The 21,624-nt window shown below is 39.3% G+C and overlaps 1 protein-coding gene across 1 annotated transcript; it reads left to right on the top strand.

Annotated features, from left to right (window-relative positions):
* The first annotated feature begins 2,468 nt into the window (after window positions 1-2,468).
* Window positions 2,469-16,679, top strand: LOC144650822 (uncharacterized). The gene is made up of 8 exons (XM_078510582.1): window positions 2,469-2,600; window positions 8,439-8,638; window positions 10,934-11,108; window positions 11,732-12,118; window positions 13,710-14,027; window positions 14,905-15,126; window positions 15,796-15,975; window positions 16,291-16,679. The coding sequence occupies exons 1-8, from the start codon at window positions 2,552-2,554 to the stop codon at window positions 16,356-16,358; spliced, it is 1,599 nt and encodes a 532-aa protein (XP_078366708.1). The 5' UTR covers window positions 2,469-2,551; the 3' UTR covers window positions 16,359-16,679.
* The last annotated feature ends 4,945 nt before the right edge of the window (window positions 16,680-21,624 follow it).

Below are 21,624 nucleotides of genomic sequence, written 5' to 3'. Positions count from 1 at the left end.
GTACCAACCAAATATACAGATAACACTTTGCAGTTAGGGAGCTCATGGCAAGATGGCAAGAAGATAAACCCAGCCTACTGTCAAGCCAAAGAATTTACAAGCAGCATAATGTACATATGCTTGCTGTGTAGTCTTAAAATACAAAGAAATATACAAGCCACTGGTAATTTGCATCAGCAAGTAAGAGAAAAAAAATATTACACATTTTAAGACTGACTTCTTGTTTTTATTTCAATACCAGTGACATCTAATTTCATTTATTTATCCAGCAGGGAAAAGGGAAGGTGTTAGTTGGTACATTTTCTTGGGGTGAGTCCAGAGTGGGTAATCGGGACTTCAAGTAATGGGGATGATTGTATGGAGTGAAAAATAAAAACCCCCAAAAATCTTTAGGACTTCAAACAATGCCAAAAGAAATCCTTGAACCAGAAATGAACACCCAGAAATTTCACATATCAAATTGAATTTCCAGAAAGAGGCAATTACACTAGAAATCGAACTCTGGGACACTTCGGGACATGCAATGTGAAGCAACACCTTTGTTAACTCAGCCAAAACAGAATCAGATGTCTACAAACCTTAATATATTTATATAATATATTAAGTATATTATGTAACAGATTTTAAAATGTGCAGTGAACTGTACAAATCAGTTTTCGTGGGAACTTTATCGGACAAAGCATAATTCTACCCAGATGGTGCTGAGAAGAAGTCTGTGAAAGAAATGGTATCAATGTACCACAACAGCACTTCACCCTCTATTCAAAAGCATGTGTTGCAATGACTTAAGGATCCTGATTGGTAAAGTCAGAATTGTAATTGCAACAAATCCTCTTGGAATAGGTGTAAACATAAGGGATTGCCTCATAGCATCAACTATGAGTCTCCCTGTGATTTAATCATATGTGCTACAATTGGGAGAGAAAGGTAGAGATGTTCATTCATCTTAGGCACTTTTATTCATTCAGCAAAGAGAACCTGAAATGTTTCAGTATGTTAATTAAGTTGTAGACACAAACAAACACTTGCTTTCTTTGAAGATATGTATACTAGGAAGTCTTTCAGAAAAAAATATTTTGTCATGTCTGTGCAAAAGAATGTGACTGTGGACAAAAGTGCCCACAGAACTTGGTCAGAAATTTAAAATGGGGTTAAAGAAAAGCACTAAGTTTTACTTAGGGAGTTTCAAGAAAGTATCGATGTACATAGCCTGCGTAGCTGGCGGTATTTTTGGGTTATAAAGCGCGTACAAGCAAGCGGCGCAGCCGCGAGTGGCTTGGGGAGGAGGAGATTTCAACTCCTCCTCCCCAAGCCACTCGCGGCTGCGCCGCTCGTTGTCGCGGCTTCGCCGCTTGCTTGTACGCGCTTTATAACCCAAAAATACCGCCAGCTACGCAGGCTACGATGTACAAGGAAGTGCTGAAATCAAGTCAAGATTGTTTTGTTTCAAACGTCGACCGAGTTACATGACTGTTTCAATAAATAGAAGAGACAGTCTTAAAAGTAAGAGATTTTGTTTTCTGTCAAACAAACTCCTGTCTAACTCTTAAGACTACTCTTAAGTGTATGGGGTTGGGCAGAAATCTTGCCTATGTAAAGTATATACAGATCGACCTACACGAAGAGAAAATTCTGGATCAGCCCATTTCATAATGTAAATACTGTTTGGCACACTTGTCTGGTCCACGCAATACGGGAAAGTTCCATTTAGCCGAGAAAAATGTAATGTAAGGAAAGGCTAGAATCCAAATGTACAAGCCTTAAATAGCGATACTATCAAAATAAGAAGCTCGGAAAATAAATATTTCACTGATATTTGAAACCTACAAGCTCAATCGAGCGGGCGATCGATAATCAAGCCAGTATTTACGATACCTCTCATCAGTCCAAACGAAACATTTCCCGTCAATCTTGAAATATCTTTCTCTCTGACATCGGAAAAGATTCCCTGATGTAAGCTAAATGGAAATTTCCCTCGCATGCAAAGCTTTGGTGAACGAACGACACAACTATGGCGGACGCAGAAGACGGCGTGTAAGAACACACGAAAGTGATTCCCAAGTTACTGCTCGCCGATTGGGCAGAATAATACAAAGGTTTTTTTCTGCCCAATCGGGAGCCAGCATTCGGAGAGCCGTTTGGAAATGGTCTGGAGAGACTCGTTGCACAGGGTTCCTGCCGTTCTTGAAAACTTTTGTCGCCACGATTTCTGCCCGGTTTATTCCTTCGTTTCGCCCCACTAACTGCCCCTGGGTCTCCGAGGATGTTTACGTACGTAACGGGTGATAAAATAATAAAAACGTTTACACTAAACAAGTTGTGTAGTACGGTGTTTGTTATAGCAAGAAATTTTAAATATATGACTTATTTGTAATATGAGGCCATGGGCGTCCAAGAGTGGGGAGGGGAGGGAAGGGACTTACACGGTATGTGTTATGCACCCAGTGAGGTATTTGCATAATACTACACGCCCTTTTATATGTTGGCTGTAAAATACATACTGTGAGCCAAACTATCAACTGTAATTGTGAGAGGATACATCGGAAGAAAGATGTCACAGCTAAAGAATGGTTTCCTCATGCGGCTCATTCTTGCAGCAGGTGGGTGGAATTGAGCGCTAAAGCGCTCTTTAACTTTCTTGTTTAGAAAGGCTACATCTTTTTTAACGATGCGTGCAAATGCAGCAACGTCACACGGCAAGCTATGGCTCGGCATTTAGTTTGGTTCTTTGCAAAATATTTGGTATTTAAGTATCTTGGAAACAACTCCTGTATTCAACTTAGCTCAAATTAGTTCTAACTGAGAAATAACTAGCGACCTTCAGATTGGACTACGAGTCGAGATTGAGTACGAGTACGACTTTGGAATTTCGACACAATTGTATCCCCCAAACTATAACTCTTCCCTGTTGCTGACTAACACATAAATAAACGTTAGGGATAAGATTGGTATGATAAGTGATTATAGGAGGCACACGAATTTGGTTTGAAAACTCGTACTCGTACTCTAAGGCAAGCACTAGAATATTTTAATAATACGGAAGACTGAGCACACTAATTACGCGTAAATTTTGTTCGCGTTGTTAAAATGTTTCGTTATATTCCTATAATAAGGTAACCATCGTAGTGTATTTGGAAAAGCAAAGGATCAAGGGTTGTGTGTTTATATACTGTACTTCAGTAGCCCAGTACACAAACACACACACACAAGTACTAATTAGTACTCGTTAACGCTCTACCAGTTTCACTCTACAACAACAGTTCTCGGCCCCGAAGTTTCGTCCTGCTCCGGATTTACAAACCAATGTTGTTTAAGCCTGGTTTTCACTAGCGACGCAAGCACAAGCGTAAGGATAACATCAAATAACAGCTTCGACGCAAGCAAAAGCACAAACACATTGAATTTTGATGCTTATGCTTGAACTTGTGTCAAACACAAGCACAAGGGTCATTTTTTTCCTGTTCGCATGCTTGCGTTTGTGCTTGCGCTTGTGCTTGCGTCGCTAGTGAAAACCAGGCTTAACAAAATTCCTTGCGCCGACTGTTCGTGGTGTTATATTAGTGAAACTGGCAGAGCGTTTTACACCCGAAGAAAAGAACACATAAGAAAAAAATAATAATGTCAAAACAGCGGCTAAAGGCTCCAGAATTGCCAACCATGCGTGGTCCCATGAACATTCTATTGACTTAATTAACGCCTCCTTAACCCTTTAGATCCTAACAACGCATATGTGCGTGGAAAATACCAGCAGTAATTAAAAAATCTGCAGCTTTCACATATCTGGACACATGATAGTAATGAGCCCTCGTTATGGCAAAGTGATAATTTTCGAAGTTTTAAAAGCCAACTAACTGACTACAGCTCCAGATTTCCGTTGTAAATGGTTGTTTGTTCTGCAGCAAATCCGAAAATGCCCGTTTTCTACTTCATGGGACAACAACAAAAAACGCACATCTTTGTCTCTAATTTTTTTAATGAAAAAATAATTCCGAATACAAAAGTGTACATTTGCAGCAAACTTCAAACCTATTTCTTTCCGTTCACTAAGAAAACTTCTCATCAATCTTTCAGCAGACTGAGCAATTACCATTCGATTAGAGCAATGCTTGCAAACCTGTAATTTCCTTATTAGTGACGGAAAGGAATGCCTGGGTAATACAGCCGTTTCGGCGAAATGCAAGTCCACTCACCTCTATTGAGTGTCGAGCCACCCAATCCTACCAGCAAAATACTGCACCGAACGCATTCTTTCGAAGTCAAAAGTTGTCCAAATTGCCTTGGCAGGTCTCGGAATCCATCCACAGAACGGCCAGAGACAGGAGAGAGTGGGCCCTTCTCGATTATGCTAGCATTTTTTTCGGCATTTTTTGGGAAAACGAGCATTTTTTTTCGTTTTTTCTTCAAAAAAGCATTGCTAGAATTTTCTGTCACTTTTCATGACTGTGATCCAGATTTTCAGCACTCAGAACTCAGAAGGATAAGTAATCCTAAAGTTTCACAATTTTGATTACATAATTTGATTGTTTTCTGTCTGTTTCGACTGTTTGTGCGTTGTGTTACTTGTGTACTTGTGTTGTGTTACTTGTGTGTGTGTTTTTTTATTTTTATTTTTAAAAAAAAATTTTTTTTTTTATAAACAAACAATTATTAAGTATCATCTGTTGTTGATATGAGCATATAATGTGAGAGTTTGTACGTTTTGTTTGAAATAAAACAAAGCATTTTTTGGAATTCAAGTGGCATTTTTTAAGGAAATCAGGCATTAATCTAGCATTTTTTTGGCTTTATGCGAGAATTTCTAGTAGCATTAAATGCCAGTTTTACTAGCATAATCGAGAAAGGCCTACCAGAGAGACGACTTAACTCATGAACCACCATGTTTCGATACAAATGTTTTTGGCGTTCCAATCATCGTCAAATCATCTCTCACCTCTGGTTTCTTTCAGAAGTTTGCCTCTACCCAGCAGCATTCTAGCTTAATGATGCCAGCCTGGGGGCTTCTGTAGTGGAAAATGACTTGAAAAAACACTTATAAACGACATATTCAGGGGCACCCATCGAGAATATAGTTCAAAACCACTTAAAGAGAGCACCGTTAAACGTATTTTAGTATTTAAACGGTAGATACAGTCAACTTTCTCTTAACGGACACCTCTATAAGACGGACACCTCCATAAGACGGACTCCTGGTGATGGTCCCTGCCGTTTTTCAGTCATTTTACTGTAACCAAACTCCCCATAAGACGGACACCTCTCTAAGACGGACAACGGACACTTTGAAATCATTAACGGACACTTGAGAAGTGTTTTTTAATCATGTTTTATTAGTGAAAATACTTCCAAACTTCGCAAAGTTAGTCAGTGCCCTAAGGATACGTGTATACCAAGGTTACTAATCACAAACAATGACGCTTTAACGGATTACTTCTTTGCTTACGTATATGGATACTTAAGAGGTCATTCTCTACTTACAGTATTCAATTGTAGAAGCTCTCAACTTTTTTTTTTAAAAAAGCAAATACTGTCCTTTTGTTATTTTAGTCTTGTTGCAGTTAGCAAAGGTTTGTTGCATTGTGCAAAGGTTTAGCTTTATTAACTCAGAATTACTGGTGTCATGTTACCTCGACTCTCTTCAGAGCGGACACCTCTGTAAGACGGACAGCTGCGGCCGGTCCCGAAGGTGTCCGTCTTAGAGAGAGTAGACTGTATAGGCATATTTTTATCCCCTAAAATTTTTTTATCTGTTCGGATTTCCTAGCTGAAAGTCTAGTGATCCGAAAGATATAGGGATCAAAACTTACCTTTTCGAAAATTCCATCCAGAGAAAGGCTCCCGAAAATTCTAGGTGGCCTTTTTAGAGTAAAAAATCCGTTAAAAATGAACAATTATACCACTTTTTAGATATTGGAAAATCCTAGGAAAGGCAGGCAAGCAAAAAAGTTTACAATGAATGTTACGAAAATTCTAGATCTCAAATCGTCTTCCGAACAGATATTTTAACGAAATATTCCGTTGGGTGCCCCTGCATATTCGCCAGATTCGAGCCCGTATGCTCGCTTACCAAGAAAGCAACGGCTGAATGCTGACGTCACAATGAAAATTTGAGCTCTCAGTGTTTTAAAACAGCACACATTTTTACTTGAGCTTCTTATCTTATATGCAATCACGAAATTCGACAGATAAGCTTAAGCCCAGAAAACTGCTTTAAAAATACCAGAACCTTAGGATTCTAAGGGTTAATTGACAAACGCAGTTTCTGAATAAAGAAAACACTAGAATCGTGGCATACCATGGTGACTCCAAATGTAGACAACAATTTGCAGACAACATTCTTTTTACACACATTCATAATTAATTTACATAGTACATTCTTTTTTATTCTTACACATTTATATTCATATTTCGTCATTCATTTTTACCCGTCAAAGACTTTAGATCTAACAGTCGAAAGCTCGTATATTTTTAAACATTTTTAGCCATAGATCGTTCTTAAATTTTTATCACACAATATGATTAAAAGCTCGTTCACCTTTCAAACCTTTTTCAAGAAGCTGATATCGGTTTGCCTTCTGGTACGGGCTCAAAAGATTTCGACTCAAACCTTGTACAAAATGATATAAACATATCAAGACGGATGTGTACGTACACCACCCGTGTGAGCGAGCTCACATTTATTCGATACCTGATTAAGTCCAACACTCACTTCAAGCCGTAAACCTCCGTTCCACATTTTTTGCCGATGCTATAAGTTGCAAAAGCGAATATTCTCATTCGCCACAACTCAAGATGCAGAAAGACACCCAGTGCTCCCCTGCACGGGAACGAGGTTGAGGGTAAACGTAATATTGCCCATTGTGCGCCATCTAAAGGCGATCGTCATCACTTAAAAAAACAAAAGAATTACTAATTATAGCGGAATAATAAGAAGTAACACAAAGTAGTAGCGTGTACTATTTAAGCTAACCAGAGTGCTAGTTAGGCTAACTCGAGTGCTCATGATCACGGTTTAGTATTCACTACATGAACTAAGTATTACGTGATATAATATGCCATCAGCTGTCTCACTACATGAACTGAGTGCTAGTCAGTCCCATGAAAACTCACGCATGCACTATCCGTTCCAGTTTACCGCGACTATCGTTTACATGTGATGCTGGTGCGAGTTTTCGATCCAGAACAGTGACCAGGATCCCCCGCCCCCGGAGGGACCAGGATCAACTCTGTCAACTCGCAGTATGATTTGTTCTGGTATGACACCAGAGCCACAGGAGGGAACCGGAACAAACTCGTACCGGTACCGGTATACAAGTTGTCCCGGTAAATAGATAGCGGGATAGTGTCCCATTCCGCACTGCAACAATCATCGCATCGTATTTAAGACTGGGGATAAAATTCGGCGACCCGACAAGAGTCGCAGTGCAAACTAAGTAGATCATGGGAGGGTGGGTGGGTAGGTGAAATTGTACCATCCATAATACCCTCAAACGATATGAACACCCACAACTGACTCCCAACAATATTCAACAAAACTACCAGCTGGCTACTAATGGCACTTGGTATGTTCCCTCCGCCGTCGCACTTGAACAATGTTAATTTATTCATGATTTGCACACAGGGGGCCCATACAAGCGGCGTGACTGTTTGTATGTTCGAAATATAAAGAAATGTATAAGGATTTTGAAAGCGTCTTATTATCGTTAACTTATTTCGAGTAATGTCTATGTTTAAGTTCAAAATAAACGTAAACCTACCTCAACTGTTGTATTTTGTCGTTTCTGCGGCTCAAAATGGCAAATTTGGGCGATTTGGAGGGTTTTGCGTTGACTGTTGCTTCACGTAATAAAAAGAGAACAAGGGTGGAAAGCTCGATTTCGACCGCTCCAGCGCCAAGCCGATTTTCAGCCAGAAATCGAATCGCCAGGCTTCCTGATCAAACACCAGGTAAACTGAAAGGTTGAAGCTTCTTCTCGGCGCTTTCAATCGAAAATCCATTCAAAATCCAGCGCTAACCGCCGAATAATTTTCTTATATGCTTCTGATGAAAAGCAATATAACTTCATTAAGGAAAATAAGTTCAGCTGGCGAGCTTCCGTGGAAACTAATATAAAACCAGGAACTTTTAATAATGAGCGGAAAACTCAAAAGAATAAGATACCGAAATATTTATCTACTAAATTAACTGTGGTGATGAACAAAGCTGCAGATGTACACGTGTACAATTTCCAAACACACGACAAATGAATTTCTACTTGGACAGGAACTACTGTTGGTTCTTTGAAAGGTTTTAAAATGCTGAATAAGGATAAACACAGAAATGACTGAAACATGGAAAATTCTCTCCTAACAACCATTGGGTCATTTGGCTTCCAACTTACGTAATCTCTCTGTACTTAACCTGAAATGTTTTTTTTTTTTTAACTTTTGCTTTCCGGTTTAAGCCTGTTTGACAGTTATTCCATCAACGGAAGCCAAGACTAAGACCCAGTCTCTACGCTCGATTTTGAACCACTTCATCAACCCAAGGAATGTGTATGTTGATCCTGCCGCCAAACAAAGAGCCCGTGACTACATCGTGGAAACGTTCAAGGATCATGGACTGCACACGTGGACTGAAGAATTTCGTAGCAACAACGAAAAGGTAATCCGAAACTTGTTTGCTTCCAAGAGGGTCTAAATGGGGCGGTGGCTTTAACGGTTAACGATTAAAATTTTTGCTTTTTACGGCTAACGGTTAATTTCTTTTCGTTACGGTTAACCGATAAATGTTTTAACTTCTTCTGTTTTATAAATTAAATAATTAGTTTCACGCAGTTGTTGTATTGATGAGTTGTGTTCTTCCCCGACTTTTATCCTAGCCTTATCTTTCTTAGGGCGTTTTCCTCTCCAGCGTGATATACCGTAAAATTCCGGTTATAAGCCCCCCCCCCCCCCCCCCGCTTATAAGCCCTCCCGGTTATAGGCCCATCTACCTGGAAACAAAAAACTTCATCCGATTATAAGCCCCCCCCGGATATAAGCCCCCCCTCTGCCGGATGACAGTACTGAACAAGGCTAAATGTTTCTTTATTATGCGCGTATTTCGATCAACACTCCCGTGGCTCTTTTCGAAACGTTTTTTTCATTCCGCTTATAGGCCCTCCCGGATATAAGCCCCTCCGCTTATAAGCCCACCCAAAACCCCTTACGAAGTTGTATAAGCCCAGGGCTTATAACCGGAATTCTACAGTATACTAGTTATGCAACGCTTTCGAGTGGTATACTATGGAATATCCCACGAGTCACTTGTATTTTCTCGGTGTACACACGAGCCTTTAGGCGAGTGTGTATACCGAGAAAATACAAGTGACAAGTGGGATATTTAACAATTATCCTGCGAAATCGCGCGGAATATCGCCTGATACTTAGCCGACGAGGCCGTAGGCCGAGTTGGCTAAAATCAGACGATATTCCGCAAGATTGAGCAGGATAATTGTTTTATTATTCAACAAATTGTCAACGAAACACATTTTGCAGAAAGAAAAACTGTAATTATGGACCGCTTTACAAGATTTCGGACGAATCTTCGCAACCTACGTATATCGCAGGATATCTGTTATGTACGGATGACAGATAACGTTAACATTTTGACCATATTTGGGCAGCGCGCGCATGTGTTGAATAATAATCCATAGTATACCACGAGAAAGTGTTGTGTAACTATTTTATACCATGCCATAGAAAATACGCTTACTAAATTTCGTCGAGAATACAATCGCAGCGCACGATGGGAAGGTTGGGTTGAATACCGTCGAATATACAACGGCTTTCCTGTATTCTGATTGGCTGTATTTTCTATGGCATGGTATAAACACTAATATAGCTTTCAAAATAACCATAATCAACTCGTACATGAAGAACCTGAAAAAGTTAAAAAAAACTTGTCAAAATTAAAACTACAGTCAGAGCTGTCAAATTTAACGTCTGTCAACTTGTGCTACGACACAAGGCACTTCTGAACTCTTACGGTTTGCCAAGAAACATAACAGTCTTGACAAAGAGATCTTAAGACGTTCATTTTTTTTTCGGTAAACATTTTTGACGGCTAAGTCGGCTAACTGTTAAAATGTTCAATTTTTACACCTAACGGCTAAATTTTTTGAGACCCTAATTCTTAATTAAGACCCTATTCTAAAAACACAGAGAGTTCAGTTTAATATGGTTTACCTTCCTTCTGAACTGCTTACATCATTCTCGTGTTCCAAAGAAACTGGTTTTCTAAGTGTCTCGACTGTTTTTTGTTTTTGTTTTTGCATATGAAGGCACTATCTTAAAACAAATTAAGATCTCTCGTTTATGCTAAATACTGAGATGTTAATGTAGAAATTGAAAAAGAAGTAAACTAATTCTCTTTAGAAATACTAAACTAACAACAACAACCATTTTCTTTTGCCAAAATAAAAAGAAAATATAATAGCATAAAATAAATTAACTTTAATAGGGAAAAAACCCGAACAGCTAAGAAATAAACTGAACGAGCTGATTAGTCAGTGACTAGGTTGTACATGTTTAAAGAGAGAAGACGAAAGAAAAAATAAAATAAGACAAGTAATAAGTGATTAAGTACACTGTAAATAGCTTAAATTAATGAGTGCACAAATAGACTCTTTAATTGTAGCCAGGATTAATATATCTTTGTGGTCATGGAATATTTATGTAGTTATTCCGTGCGTGCAGAAAGCAAAAATGTTGGAATGTTTAGTAATAGTTAACTGATTACGTGAGTGAATTAGAGTGACAATGTGGCCAGGTCTATGGAGGGGGACCGGGGTGGGGGGCGCCAGGGAGGGGGAGGAGAGGCAGGAGAAGAGAGGGCGAGAAGTGGTTTTCCCAAAGTGGCAGGATGTCTATGTCATGGAAACGCTTCAGTGTGGTCATCTTTACCTTCTATTTTTAGTATCCAGGAGTGAATGTCGTTGGTCAACTGCCCGGTCGCTACACTGGAACACGTGACGATAAGATTGTTCTGATTGGTACTCACTATGACTCGGTCCAGACCTCCCCTGGTGTTGATGATAACGGTTCCGGAATGACCGCTTTACTGCAGGCGATTAAACTTTACACCAGTCCAGGTAACAAAAAAGGTTATAAACCTGCTAGGCCAACATGCAGGATAATTAATGAGAATGATATATCGATTGAAGAAGTATAACTTGTAGGCTGCTGATGACCGTCAATAAAAAATGTACAACTTTGTCATTCCCACAAATTTTACATTTTTTGCTTTTTTGTTCAAATCTCCTTGTCATCAAGTGCTTCAATGGAATCAGAATAGGTCTCCGTTAAAAAAGGAAGGATGCAGTCACATTCGAAATACCTTTTAAGTTTTTTAAGTGTCTTTAGTTTCTGCGATAGCCAAACATGCAGAATACAAGGGGTAGAAAAATGAAATGGAGTAATTCTGTGCAATAGCAAAGGAGTCGTGTTTGAAGTCGTGATCGGGGTCGAAACAGCGCTTATGACCTAGCAAAATTAAATAAAAAATTGGAGTCGTAAGCAGACTCATTTTCTCGATGGAATCGGAGTCGGAAGAATCAGAACATTTCCATTTTCTTTTGATTCGTACTTCCTTTCTGCATGCGACTCAGACAATCTAGCTAGTTTTCAGTGGATCATAAGCGACGGAATTAGAAGCGGAATCGGAAACTCTGCATACGGTAGTGAAAACCAGGTAATCTTGATTTTTTTTCTTCAGACAAACAGAGTTGTTCACGTGATTATACTCTCCTGTTTGTGGCCTTTGACCTGGAAGAACTACAGCTTGCGAACAACTGTTCTGCAAACTGCTCATGCACTCCTGGAGATGGACTATGCGGCAGTGGTTTCTTCGTCCAGAATTTGACTGAATATCTCAACAGTACTGGAGCGGGTTTCCAGGGAGCAGTCATCTTAGACACTGTCCTCAACTACAACACCACTCCAAATTCCCAAAAGCTCCCTCCTGGTTTCGACCAAGGTTTTCCGCAACAATATCAAGAAGTCTCGCAAAATCAATTCAAAGGGGACTTCTTGGCCGTGATTGGTCGAGCGCAAGATGATGGCCATCTTATCAGTGGAGTTACAAATGGTTTCAAGGAGGACGGTTAGTTTAATTTTGCAACCAGAGTAGCACAATTGTTCAAGCCCTGGGACGGAGGGGGGAATACCTTTCCTTACCTGAAAGAAAAACATAGGCACGCTAAGCGTGCAGGAGTTATTTTTTTTCATTTATCGGGTGGCTTGGGGTGAGACGTGTGCAGTTGGGATGGTTTCCGTCATGGGTTGGGCTATTTGTTGTGTATGGCAGCCCACTGAGTCACTTTTTTACAAAAAATTTGCTTGCAAACAAAGTAACTTTGACGTGCACTTTGATACGTCAGACGTGTTTTATTCAATACGAAAATTTTCATCATTTAATTGAAAAACAAGAACTAATTTAATTTTCAAATATCACGAAATGGCACGTTCTTATTCTGTTTAAAGCGCTTATTTTGTTACTAGCTTTTTAACAACCGTAACGTGATAATTTTGTTTGTTACAGTATACTTTTGGCTTTTTGCCAAACACTGTAACATGATACTATTGTTTTTCTCACTTTCGTAACATGATAAAAACGTGACACGATACTTTTGATTTTCTCGAAAAAGCCATGTCTGTCTCCATTTAACACGCTCAATAGTCATTGAACGAGAAGTAATAAACGAAGTAATAAACTAATCAAATCAAAAACCATCTCTTCGGGAAAGTTCTTTAAAGCGCAGTACACCTGGAGTATTTGTTTTCTGTCAGAACTGTTTCAACAAAAGATTTTGTTTCTTACAAAAGATCTCAAAACGTAAATTTTCATTCAACAAACAAGAACTAATTTAGTTATCAAATTGTCACGAAACAACACGCTCTTATTCTGTTGCCGCTATCGACCGTAGTTGCTTTTAACAACAAAGTTAATTTAATACTTAACCGGTTCATTAAATGTTTAAACGAGATGTTTTTAAGGTATAAACACAAACCACTTCTGAATTGGTGAATTAAGCAAGAAGCTAAAGAGCCTACCGGTAATAAAATTAATTGCGGTTTGCATTTGGCGCGAAGGAGTCTCCAGTAACATTTAGGAATCTAAAGAATAGGCCTTTACATTTCTTCGACTCTTTGTAAATATAGCCACAGTATTAACATCATAATGACAGCAATATCCTTTAAATCTGCTTTGTGCAAATGCTTTATGTAATTTTTACTACGATCAGGAAAGCTAGCCTCTCCAAAACGAACGCTCGAATAAGACGAATAACAATTTTGTGTTGGGTATTTTGCTGACGGCGTGTGCTTTGTAAGCAGGCGAGCGTTACGAAAAACACGTTTTTAATACAGAGGTAATTGACAACTCACCGATTCCGCCTCCTACAAATCTAAAATCTTTGAACGAAACTTACTACAACTGTGTCAGATTACTTCCCCTTTATAAACTACAATTTGATTGGTTCTGATATCACCTGGAACCTGATTGGTGTGCCAAAAAAACATTCTTCACTGACTGACTACACGGTCCATCACGCTGGCTAAGAGGTTATTTTTGAAAAAAATAGCTCAAAAATGGGGAGGGTGCTCTATTCTCCAGGCCCCTCTCCTATGATTTTTATAAACGATTCAACTGAAGTATGTAATAACCGAGAAACCGATATTTTATGCTTTTACAGAAGCCTTCAAAACGATCGCCGTTGCCATGGCATTTCCAGGCAGACCAAGTACCTGGGACCAAAACTACTTTAATGCAGTTCGCGATTTCTTCCGCTCAGACCACTATCAGTTCTGGAATGCTGAGCCTTCGTTACCAGCGGTCTTCCTTACTGATAGCGTGGATGTTCGGGGATTCATGCAGCAGTGTTATCATCAGCAGTGTGACGACATCAGTCAAGTAACTCCGGAGATGATGACGTTTTTGGGACGAACAGCTGACAGCTTGGTTGAAGTGGCCATTAACATGACAAATGAACAGTGTCAAATGAAGAAAACTGGTAAGCTTATGATATGACCAGTAACTTGAGACTGGCTTGATGAGATGAGATGAGATGAGATGAGATGATGAGAAAAGATAGGATAACGTTATTTAGAACCCCCCATATTGATGGCAATAGTGAATGTATATCCAAGACACGATATACAGGTCTCGTTTACGTGGATGATAAAGTTGGTTTCTTCAATGTTTTCTCTCATTTTTGCCTTTATTTAAGGCAAAATCCTCCCAATAAGGTAGACAGAGCGACCGCATTATAAAGAATTGACTGCTATGGCGAAGAATAGAGAGTGCATGTAAACGCATTGGCCCTTAAACTCTGGATGGAATTGATTTTTTTTTTTTGCAAAAACATTTATTGAACAAAGCACGACTTAAATTTACAAGACACAGCTTAAATTTCATTGAGTTACTAGTTGCAGCCAAAAATAAAGATTAAGAGAAAATTAAACGCACAAAGTTCAAGTAAGTAAGGGCTTCAATCGTGGAAAGTTTTTTTAAACATAATTAGCCAAATAGATTATAATGCAAGTTCTACTTATTCGATGACTTACATAAAAATTCTTAACTTACTCACTACGTAGTTAATAGTACATTCATATGAAATGGCTAGCTTACATTTTATTTAAAGGATGATTTGTGATTTGCACGTACTCTTTTAAATAGAATTGAAATATAGAAGTTTTGATTTGAGGGAAGGGAGGGAAACTGGCGAATTTGGAGTAAAACCCTCCAAGTAAGGAAAGAAACAATGGCAAGAATACACATAACACTCAGGTGAAGAATGGAACCCGGGCCCCTGTGATTGGTGGAAGGGAAATTCATATCTGAGAAGCTCATAAACTGATATCTTCTCTTGTCTTGTTTAAAATTCTTAGATTGTGGGCAGCAGACAACAGCTGACGAAGGAGAAATCACGACACCCTACTACGACACGCAGTACCCGAACAAACTTGACTGCGCATGGACCATCACAGTGAGTTCTGACCAGAAAGATCTCAGGCTCAAGTTTACAGCGTTTGATTTGGAGGGAAGTGTTAACTGCACTGCTGACTATGTTGTTATTCGGGATGGAAAAGAGAAAACATCACCGTTGATTGGTAAAATGTCGTTTCTAGCTTCTAGTTTCTAGCTTGTGATTATAAGCCTTGACCCCAAAGGTTCGTTTTAAGGTCTGGCCAAACGGAGACGCAAGTGGACGCAAGTTGATAACTTGTGTTTCACTTGCCTCTCCGTTTGGCCAGGACTTGCGTTGACTTGCGATGACTTGCGTTCACTTTGCTCGAGATCAAATTTGCACGCAAGGCAATGTTTTTCACCGTTTGGCCACCCAACGCAAGTCAACTCAAGTCTTGCTTTTTCTTTCAAATACCGGATTGCAGCGCGTGAACTTGCGAGTAAGCTTGGGAGGTTGTTTTTTGCGAGTCTGTACGCAAGTTCAACTTTTGACTACTACTACAAATAAAATCAACAGTTCTAGCGTCTCTTTGTTTTATGGTATTTTAGTATGGTTGTTTTGAACTGTTTTTGATTGGCTAAATTTAAATTTTCTTTGTTGAACATTAAGCCAATCAAATCAAGCGGCTCTGGAGACGAGAATGGATCCCACCCAGGGGGAGTAAAAACACATTTTAGTCGCTTCATGAGGCAGCTGTTAAGAGCTAGCATTTATAATCTTCTTGGCATTATATTAAAAAGGATTGTTTCTAATCTTCTTTTGCTTTCTCAATTCCGCCGGTACCAGTGACGCCATATTATATTTCTTGCAGGAAGGTATTGTGGGAAGACATTACCAGAGCCCGTAAATGCCTCGGCCCAGTCCCTGTATATCATGTTTCACTCGGACGAGCTCGACACTTTCAAAGGCTTCAAAGCGGAGTGGAGCTCAACTTTCAATGGCACCAAGACTACCCCTACGTTTATAAATACCATCAAAAGTGCTGCACATGGTGAGATATTTAGTTTGTGATAGATACATTACGACTGTTGCTGTCGGAGCTAAAACTGAAATCAACCAAGGTACAAGGCTAGCAGACAGGTTCCTCGCCTCAGGCTCGGGCCAAAATGAGCCTTTGTCGGGCTAAGTCGGGGGGGGGGGGGAGTTTTTTAGCGGAAGTATATTCAACAAAAGACTTACCATTTTAACAAAGGTAGTGAACAAAACCCTCTTTCTTGAATTTGGAAGGCGGAGGTTAAAGAGTGACAGTAACGTCCAGGAATACACACCATGCATTAACCTTTATATTTTCTTTGTCACGTGATAGGTTTTCGCCCAGGAATGTTGCAGTTGATTGGCTTTCTTGTCTTGTTGTCACTGACGATTGGTCTGTGAAGAACCGACGGCTTTTGTTTGCCTTTTTGTAGTTTTGTTTCTCAGTTTAACCATTTACGACTAGCAAACGGATATAGATAGTTACTCATTAACATTAGGTGAATAAGGGAGGGAAGATTTTTACAGTTGATCGGCATAATCTATACTGAACTAGATAAGTTATGTTTTTTTTCATTGGTGTTTTGAGTAAACTTAGCGAAAACAGCATTTAATCTCAGAGAGAAATGGTAGAAACCACCCCACAGGAAAGCTATAAGACTGTTGTAATAATGATCGTACGTTATAAAGGATGATAATAAATATTACCAAATGTTAAAACTGTGCAGGGGTCGGTTATTGTGCTTTAGAAAATTACGCAAACCGGCACATTAAAAACGAAGGCTATTGTTTTGGCGGCGAGGTTTAAGAACTTGTTCGGTCCAAGTCTCTTTAACTTTTTTTTAACGGCTGCACTGTAGGCCAAAGAGTTACTGACATTCTTTCTGATTAGTTAGTCTTAAACCGGAAGGTGGAGAGCCCGAAGACTCCTCGAAAAAGTTTTGTTTCCGACATGACATTGCACATGTCACTAGTGCCAGTTCCTGCCCGCGCAATTCGAAGCGGAAAGACGCAAATTTCAACGCATGACATTACCAAATTAAGTCACTTGACCCAGTCCCAAACCGCGCAGATTATCGTGCCCAAGTCTATGTCAGAGTTTATAGTGGATGTTCGTGAAGAATTTAGCTTAAAATATCTCAGTTCACTGATCTTAATCTGTCTTCTTCCCCATTTTGAATATAATCCTAGTTCGTTCGTTTTTCCTTTGCTCTTGCGGGGTTTTTCTGCCTGTGGAAATGATTAGAAATAACGTTACGGAAAATAGTTATGTTCTAAGCTTCTAATGTATTCTACAATCCTGGCTAATATTAAATTTCTGAAAAATAAAATTACACCTCTATCCCGAATTAAAAAAATAAAGGAATGCTGGGCGCCGATAATATTATATCGATCGATTAATGTAAAAAATTTTCCCTCTCCTTTTTTCTCTCTCCCCCTCCCAACTCCCACCCCTTTCGCCTCCTTCCACGCAGGCTACATTATACTCCCAGGGGGGGGGGGGTACTCCGATTTGTAAATGACGGGGATGATCGAATGGAGGCAAAACTCAGGACCCAAAAAAATCTCTAAGTCTTCCGACATTACCCAAAAATATCCCTGTACAAAAATTAACCCCCAAAAATATCCCTTGTCAAATTACCCCTTAAATTGCCAGGAGGGGCAATAATATAACACAAAGAAAATCATAAAAAATTGAACGCTTGTGTTTGTCTCATCATACCATATAAATGCGCCAAAGGCCGCACCAAGGCACTTTAGTTCGTTTTTAATACCCAAAAAAATCCCCTATTTAAATCAAGTCACCCAAAAATAATACTTTCCAAATTTTCCAACCCCAAAGAATCCCGGAATCGAAAATTTCAACCCTAAAAAAAACCTTCGATCATCCCCGTCATTTACAAGCGGGAGTACCCCCCCCCCCCCCCTGGGATTAGGCTTGTACCGAAAGTGCTCGTAAAAAAAGCATTAAATGCTAAAAGAAGTGCTCGTTTTTTGCCAAAAAAGTGCTAAAATAATGCTAATTTTTTGGCTGACTTCCATTGCTCCTTGATGACAACGTGGATGACGTCATCTTGGAAGGAGTGTGATGGACTGGGTTTCTAGAAGGCAATCACTGACGTATCAAACCGATCAAACCTATTCCCCAGGCCTCCTCGGCTCCTTTGACTAAAATGAGGACATAATGCATCTTTAGACGCCATAAATGAAGTCAGATTGTGCTTTTTAACACAAAATTATACAAATAATCAGTCGAAAATCCAAAATAATGCTAGCAGTGCTTTTTTGGATAAAATGTAAAAAAAAATGCTCGCGAAACCAAATAATGCCAAAAAAAGTGCTAGCACTTTCGGTACAAGCCTACCTGGGATTATATTGTCTTGAAATGGCATTAAATTTGGCGCAACGCCCGATTTAGACCTGAGCATTTACTTTATCTAGTGCTAATTTGCTCAAAGTATTTTTTATGTTTGTTTGTTTGTTTCTATCAGATATACTTCGTCACTCCCTTTTTCGCTATATAAACACTTTGCTTCGCTGCGAAGGGTAACGCTTGACACATCCGCTGCGGTGGTTTAATTTTATTTCCTCAACTTTAAATTGTTAACCGACTGAAATGTTTCACTTGCCGGCCGACGCGGCACAACAGTTTTTTTTTCTTTATTTTTTTCCTTTTTTCTTGATGCATGACACTTGAAATGATTATTTCGGGATAAAGCGAAACTGAAAAATTATAACAATGGATAAAAGTGTCATTTGTGCAGGTCACAAATATTTCTGGCACAGCCTTTCTTCAGTGTAAAACACAGTGTAATAGTCTGTTCTGCTAGTCGATCAAGGTGTCTTTTAACGATCAGAAGATGATCACTACATTTATTCACAGAAGGGGAAGCTGAAGCTTAAAGACCTTTGTCAATGAGAATTAGGGGAAACCCCTCTAACATTATTTATAGGCTTATTGCTGACTCAGCTTTCAATTCATGTACAAAACCTTTCCTTTTAAGGCTGAGATACTGACTTTGTTTATAAATAAGTATCAGTCCATGTTTACGTAATGCATGACTGGATCACTGGTTTTCCTGACTCAGTATTTTCGGTTTCGAATCTTTTCCATACTACTCACGTTCTAGAACATCTGCGGAAAGAGTAATATAAAATCAGAAGTCTTAAAATAACGCGATCTACCGACGTTAGTATAGTACAAGTGTTATACAAATACTTGTAAGCGAGGTAGGTTCGGGTGCCGTTATCCGCACACCGCGACTGCGCTGCAACGTCGTGGAAAACTGAAGAAAAAGAAAATTTTATTTTGATATAACAGCCTGACGATAGATACACTGCTCATCGCCAAAAAAAACTTAAATTTATCTAGAGCTCAAGAAAATAATCAACTGGCAAAACGTCTGGAAAATGGAGGCTGGGAGAATTTACCGATTAGCAGCTGGACATCGCTAAACATCAAAGGTGTGTACTGTAACATAGGATATTATGCTTCAGCACATTGGTTCCGGCTTGCGTTATCTGACTTGTAGGTCAAATATGGCTAACTGAAATTAATTCATGGTGTTAATTGGCTCACTTCACTACGGAAAAGTTTCCTATCACTGTGACCAGGCGATAAAGACTTCCTTTTCCCGCTCAAGCCTGTATTTCCCTTCAGCTGTTTTGGGCTTCATGGCCGGCTGCATGTGTTTAAGATATTAAATACGTAATTATTTGATCTAGGGTTGTCTTTTGAATTTCACTTTTTTTTTTCAGCAATGCTGCTGTCATTAAAGGATGCGATTCATTTTCGAATTTCTTAGACGCTTCGTAAGCAAAGAGAAAATCCGCTACACTGAGGACGGATTTGACCTCAATCTAACCTGTATCCTTTGAATATCATTTGTAATCTCGGGATTCATTCGGGAAATTGCGAGGCTTACGGGACTCTCACCCAGTTTTCCCTCTTTACGACCATATTTGGGCAAAGGTCCTTCGGCATGCGGCAAATATGGGAAAATTCTAGATAACAAGTATCTAATGATTTCCGCAAATATGGCGGACTGCTTGTTAAATGTGGAACTGTATTTAGTCTTTTTGCTTTAGTGTGCGGGGGAATTTTACAGTTCCAGACATACGAATACGTAGAGGAATTATTAGAGTATGCGTCAGAGGAGAAAAAGCGCGAAGTAAAATAATAGAAGTCAGTTTTAAAAGCGATTTTGTGAGTCGTTCCAAAGAAGGCACCCCTGGAGTCGCTGTTGAAACGTAGTGGAAATGTCTTACTTTAAAGCTCTCGTTAGCAAGAAGAAACGACGGTTTCAAGAAGATGGGTTTGATCTAGATTTAACATGTATCCTTGTTTGCATAAGTTATACTTTTTTACGGTGTTATGTACTTAAGTTTTATCAGTGAGAACATAATTGCATAAACATATTCGTCGGTTTGTGCGCTGCAAGGTTAAGCAAAACTGGTTGGGAAATTAAGTTAAGTGAGTCAAGAGATCGCTGTTCCTTCTTTGTTTTGGTTGTGGGCGGTTAAACCTTATGTATCATGATGCGATTTCAAATACAGTCGTGTCAAATTATTCCCTTTGAGCAGTTAGCGATTTTCTGTTAGATAATTTTAATCTCTCGTTCTTCTGTGACCAGGGTTGCATCTCATAGTTTATTCAGGTTACAATCAAACCCTTTGGCGTTCCTCCTCAAATCTTAGTAGTTTTGATGAAGGATAAATTTACCTTATTGATTCATAACATCGCTGTTTCGGTTTAGCATATTTACCATTTTGGGCACAGCTTGGGAACAGTACTGAACAAATTGTTTTGTTTCTAAGGTTATCAAAAGCTTCCGGCTTCCCCTGCGGAGCTTTTCACTGACAATTCGGTAGTTAAAGAGAGACCAATATGAAAATACCAATTGACAATGTAACACGTACAGTCTGATATGACTCTATTACCGTACCCAAATTCGCAAGTAGCCAATCAGAAGCGCGATCTACTGTCCTGATATCCTACGATATCAAGTCACTGACCTGATATGCCACCATATCACGGTCACTTTGAAGTAAAGTAGTGTTACTGTACGATGAAGAGAGGTTTACCAATAAAACAGAACTTCGTAATTTAAAATAAGCGGCGTTTAGCGGTCGTAAAAAGAGAAAAACTTTCCCGCCAAAACTAAACTTGAGCGCGCTCGCCAATTGCGCGATGTTTGCCGATGAGTACTAAGACATTCAGACTGAAAAATGGAGTCGGAATTTCCAAATTTTTCGCTTAATTTTGATTTTGAAAATTTAGAGAATGAAACTCTAAACAAACGAGTGAAAAAAAAAGGTAGAAGAAGAACTTGGTAAACGTGTTGAAGACCTAGTCAATACAATTTGCAGTACGTACCTTGCAAGCATGGCTTAGCGATAAATATAACCGGAGTTTTGGCTGAATTTGGGTACGGTAAATACCTAATCGTACCTTTTTGGTACGCTTCGGCTGCATATCAGGCTCGTTTGGTCTCACCATGGGTATTTTGGCTCGACTGCGTCTCGCCAAAATACGAACCATGGCTCGACCAAACTCGCCTGATATGCCGCCGAAGCGTACCAAAAAGGTACGATTAGGTATAATAACAAGTACAGAGGTACATATATCTTATTAGACACTTAATTGTGTAGTATCGCTGTATATTTT

Source organism: Oculina patagonica, chromosome 4, assembly GCF_052425735.1.
Source record: "Oculina patagonica isolate OP01 chromosome 4, crgOcupat, whole genome shotgun sequence".
NCBI lineage: Eukaryota > Metazoa > Cnidaria > Anthozoa > Scleractinia > Oculinidae > Oculina > Oculina patagonica.
This window is presented reverse-complemented; position numbering and strand designations above follow the sequence as displayed.

Excerpts from the sequence above, each read along its gene's own strand:
- LOC144650822 (XM_078510582.1), top strand. The coding sequence starts at position 2,552 with ATGTCACAGCTAAAGAATGGTTTCCTCATGCGGCTCATTCTTGCAGCA. Across the intron at positions 8,639-10,933 it reads TTCGTAGCAACAACGAAAAG|TATCCAGGAGTGAATGTCGT; the intron begins GTAATCCGAAAC and ends TTCTATTTTTAG. Across the intron at positions 14,028-14,904 it reads GTGTCAAATGAAGAAAACTG|ATTGTGGGCAGCAGACAACA; the intron begins GTAAGCTTATGA and ends TAAAATTCTTAG.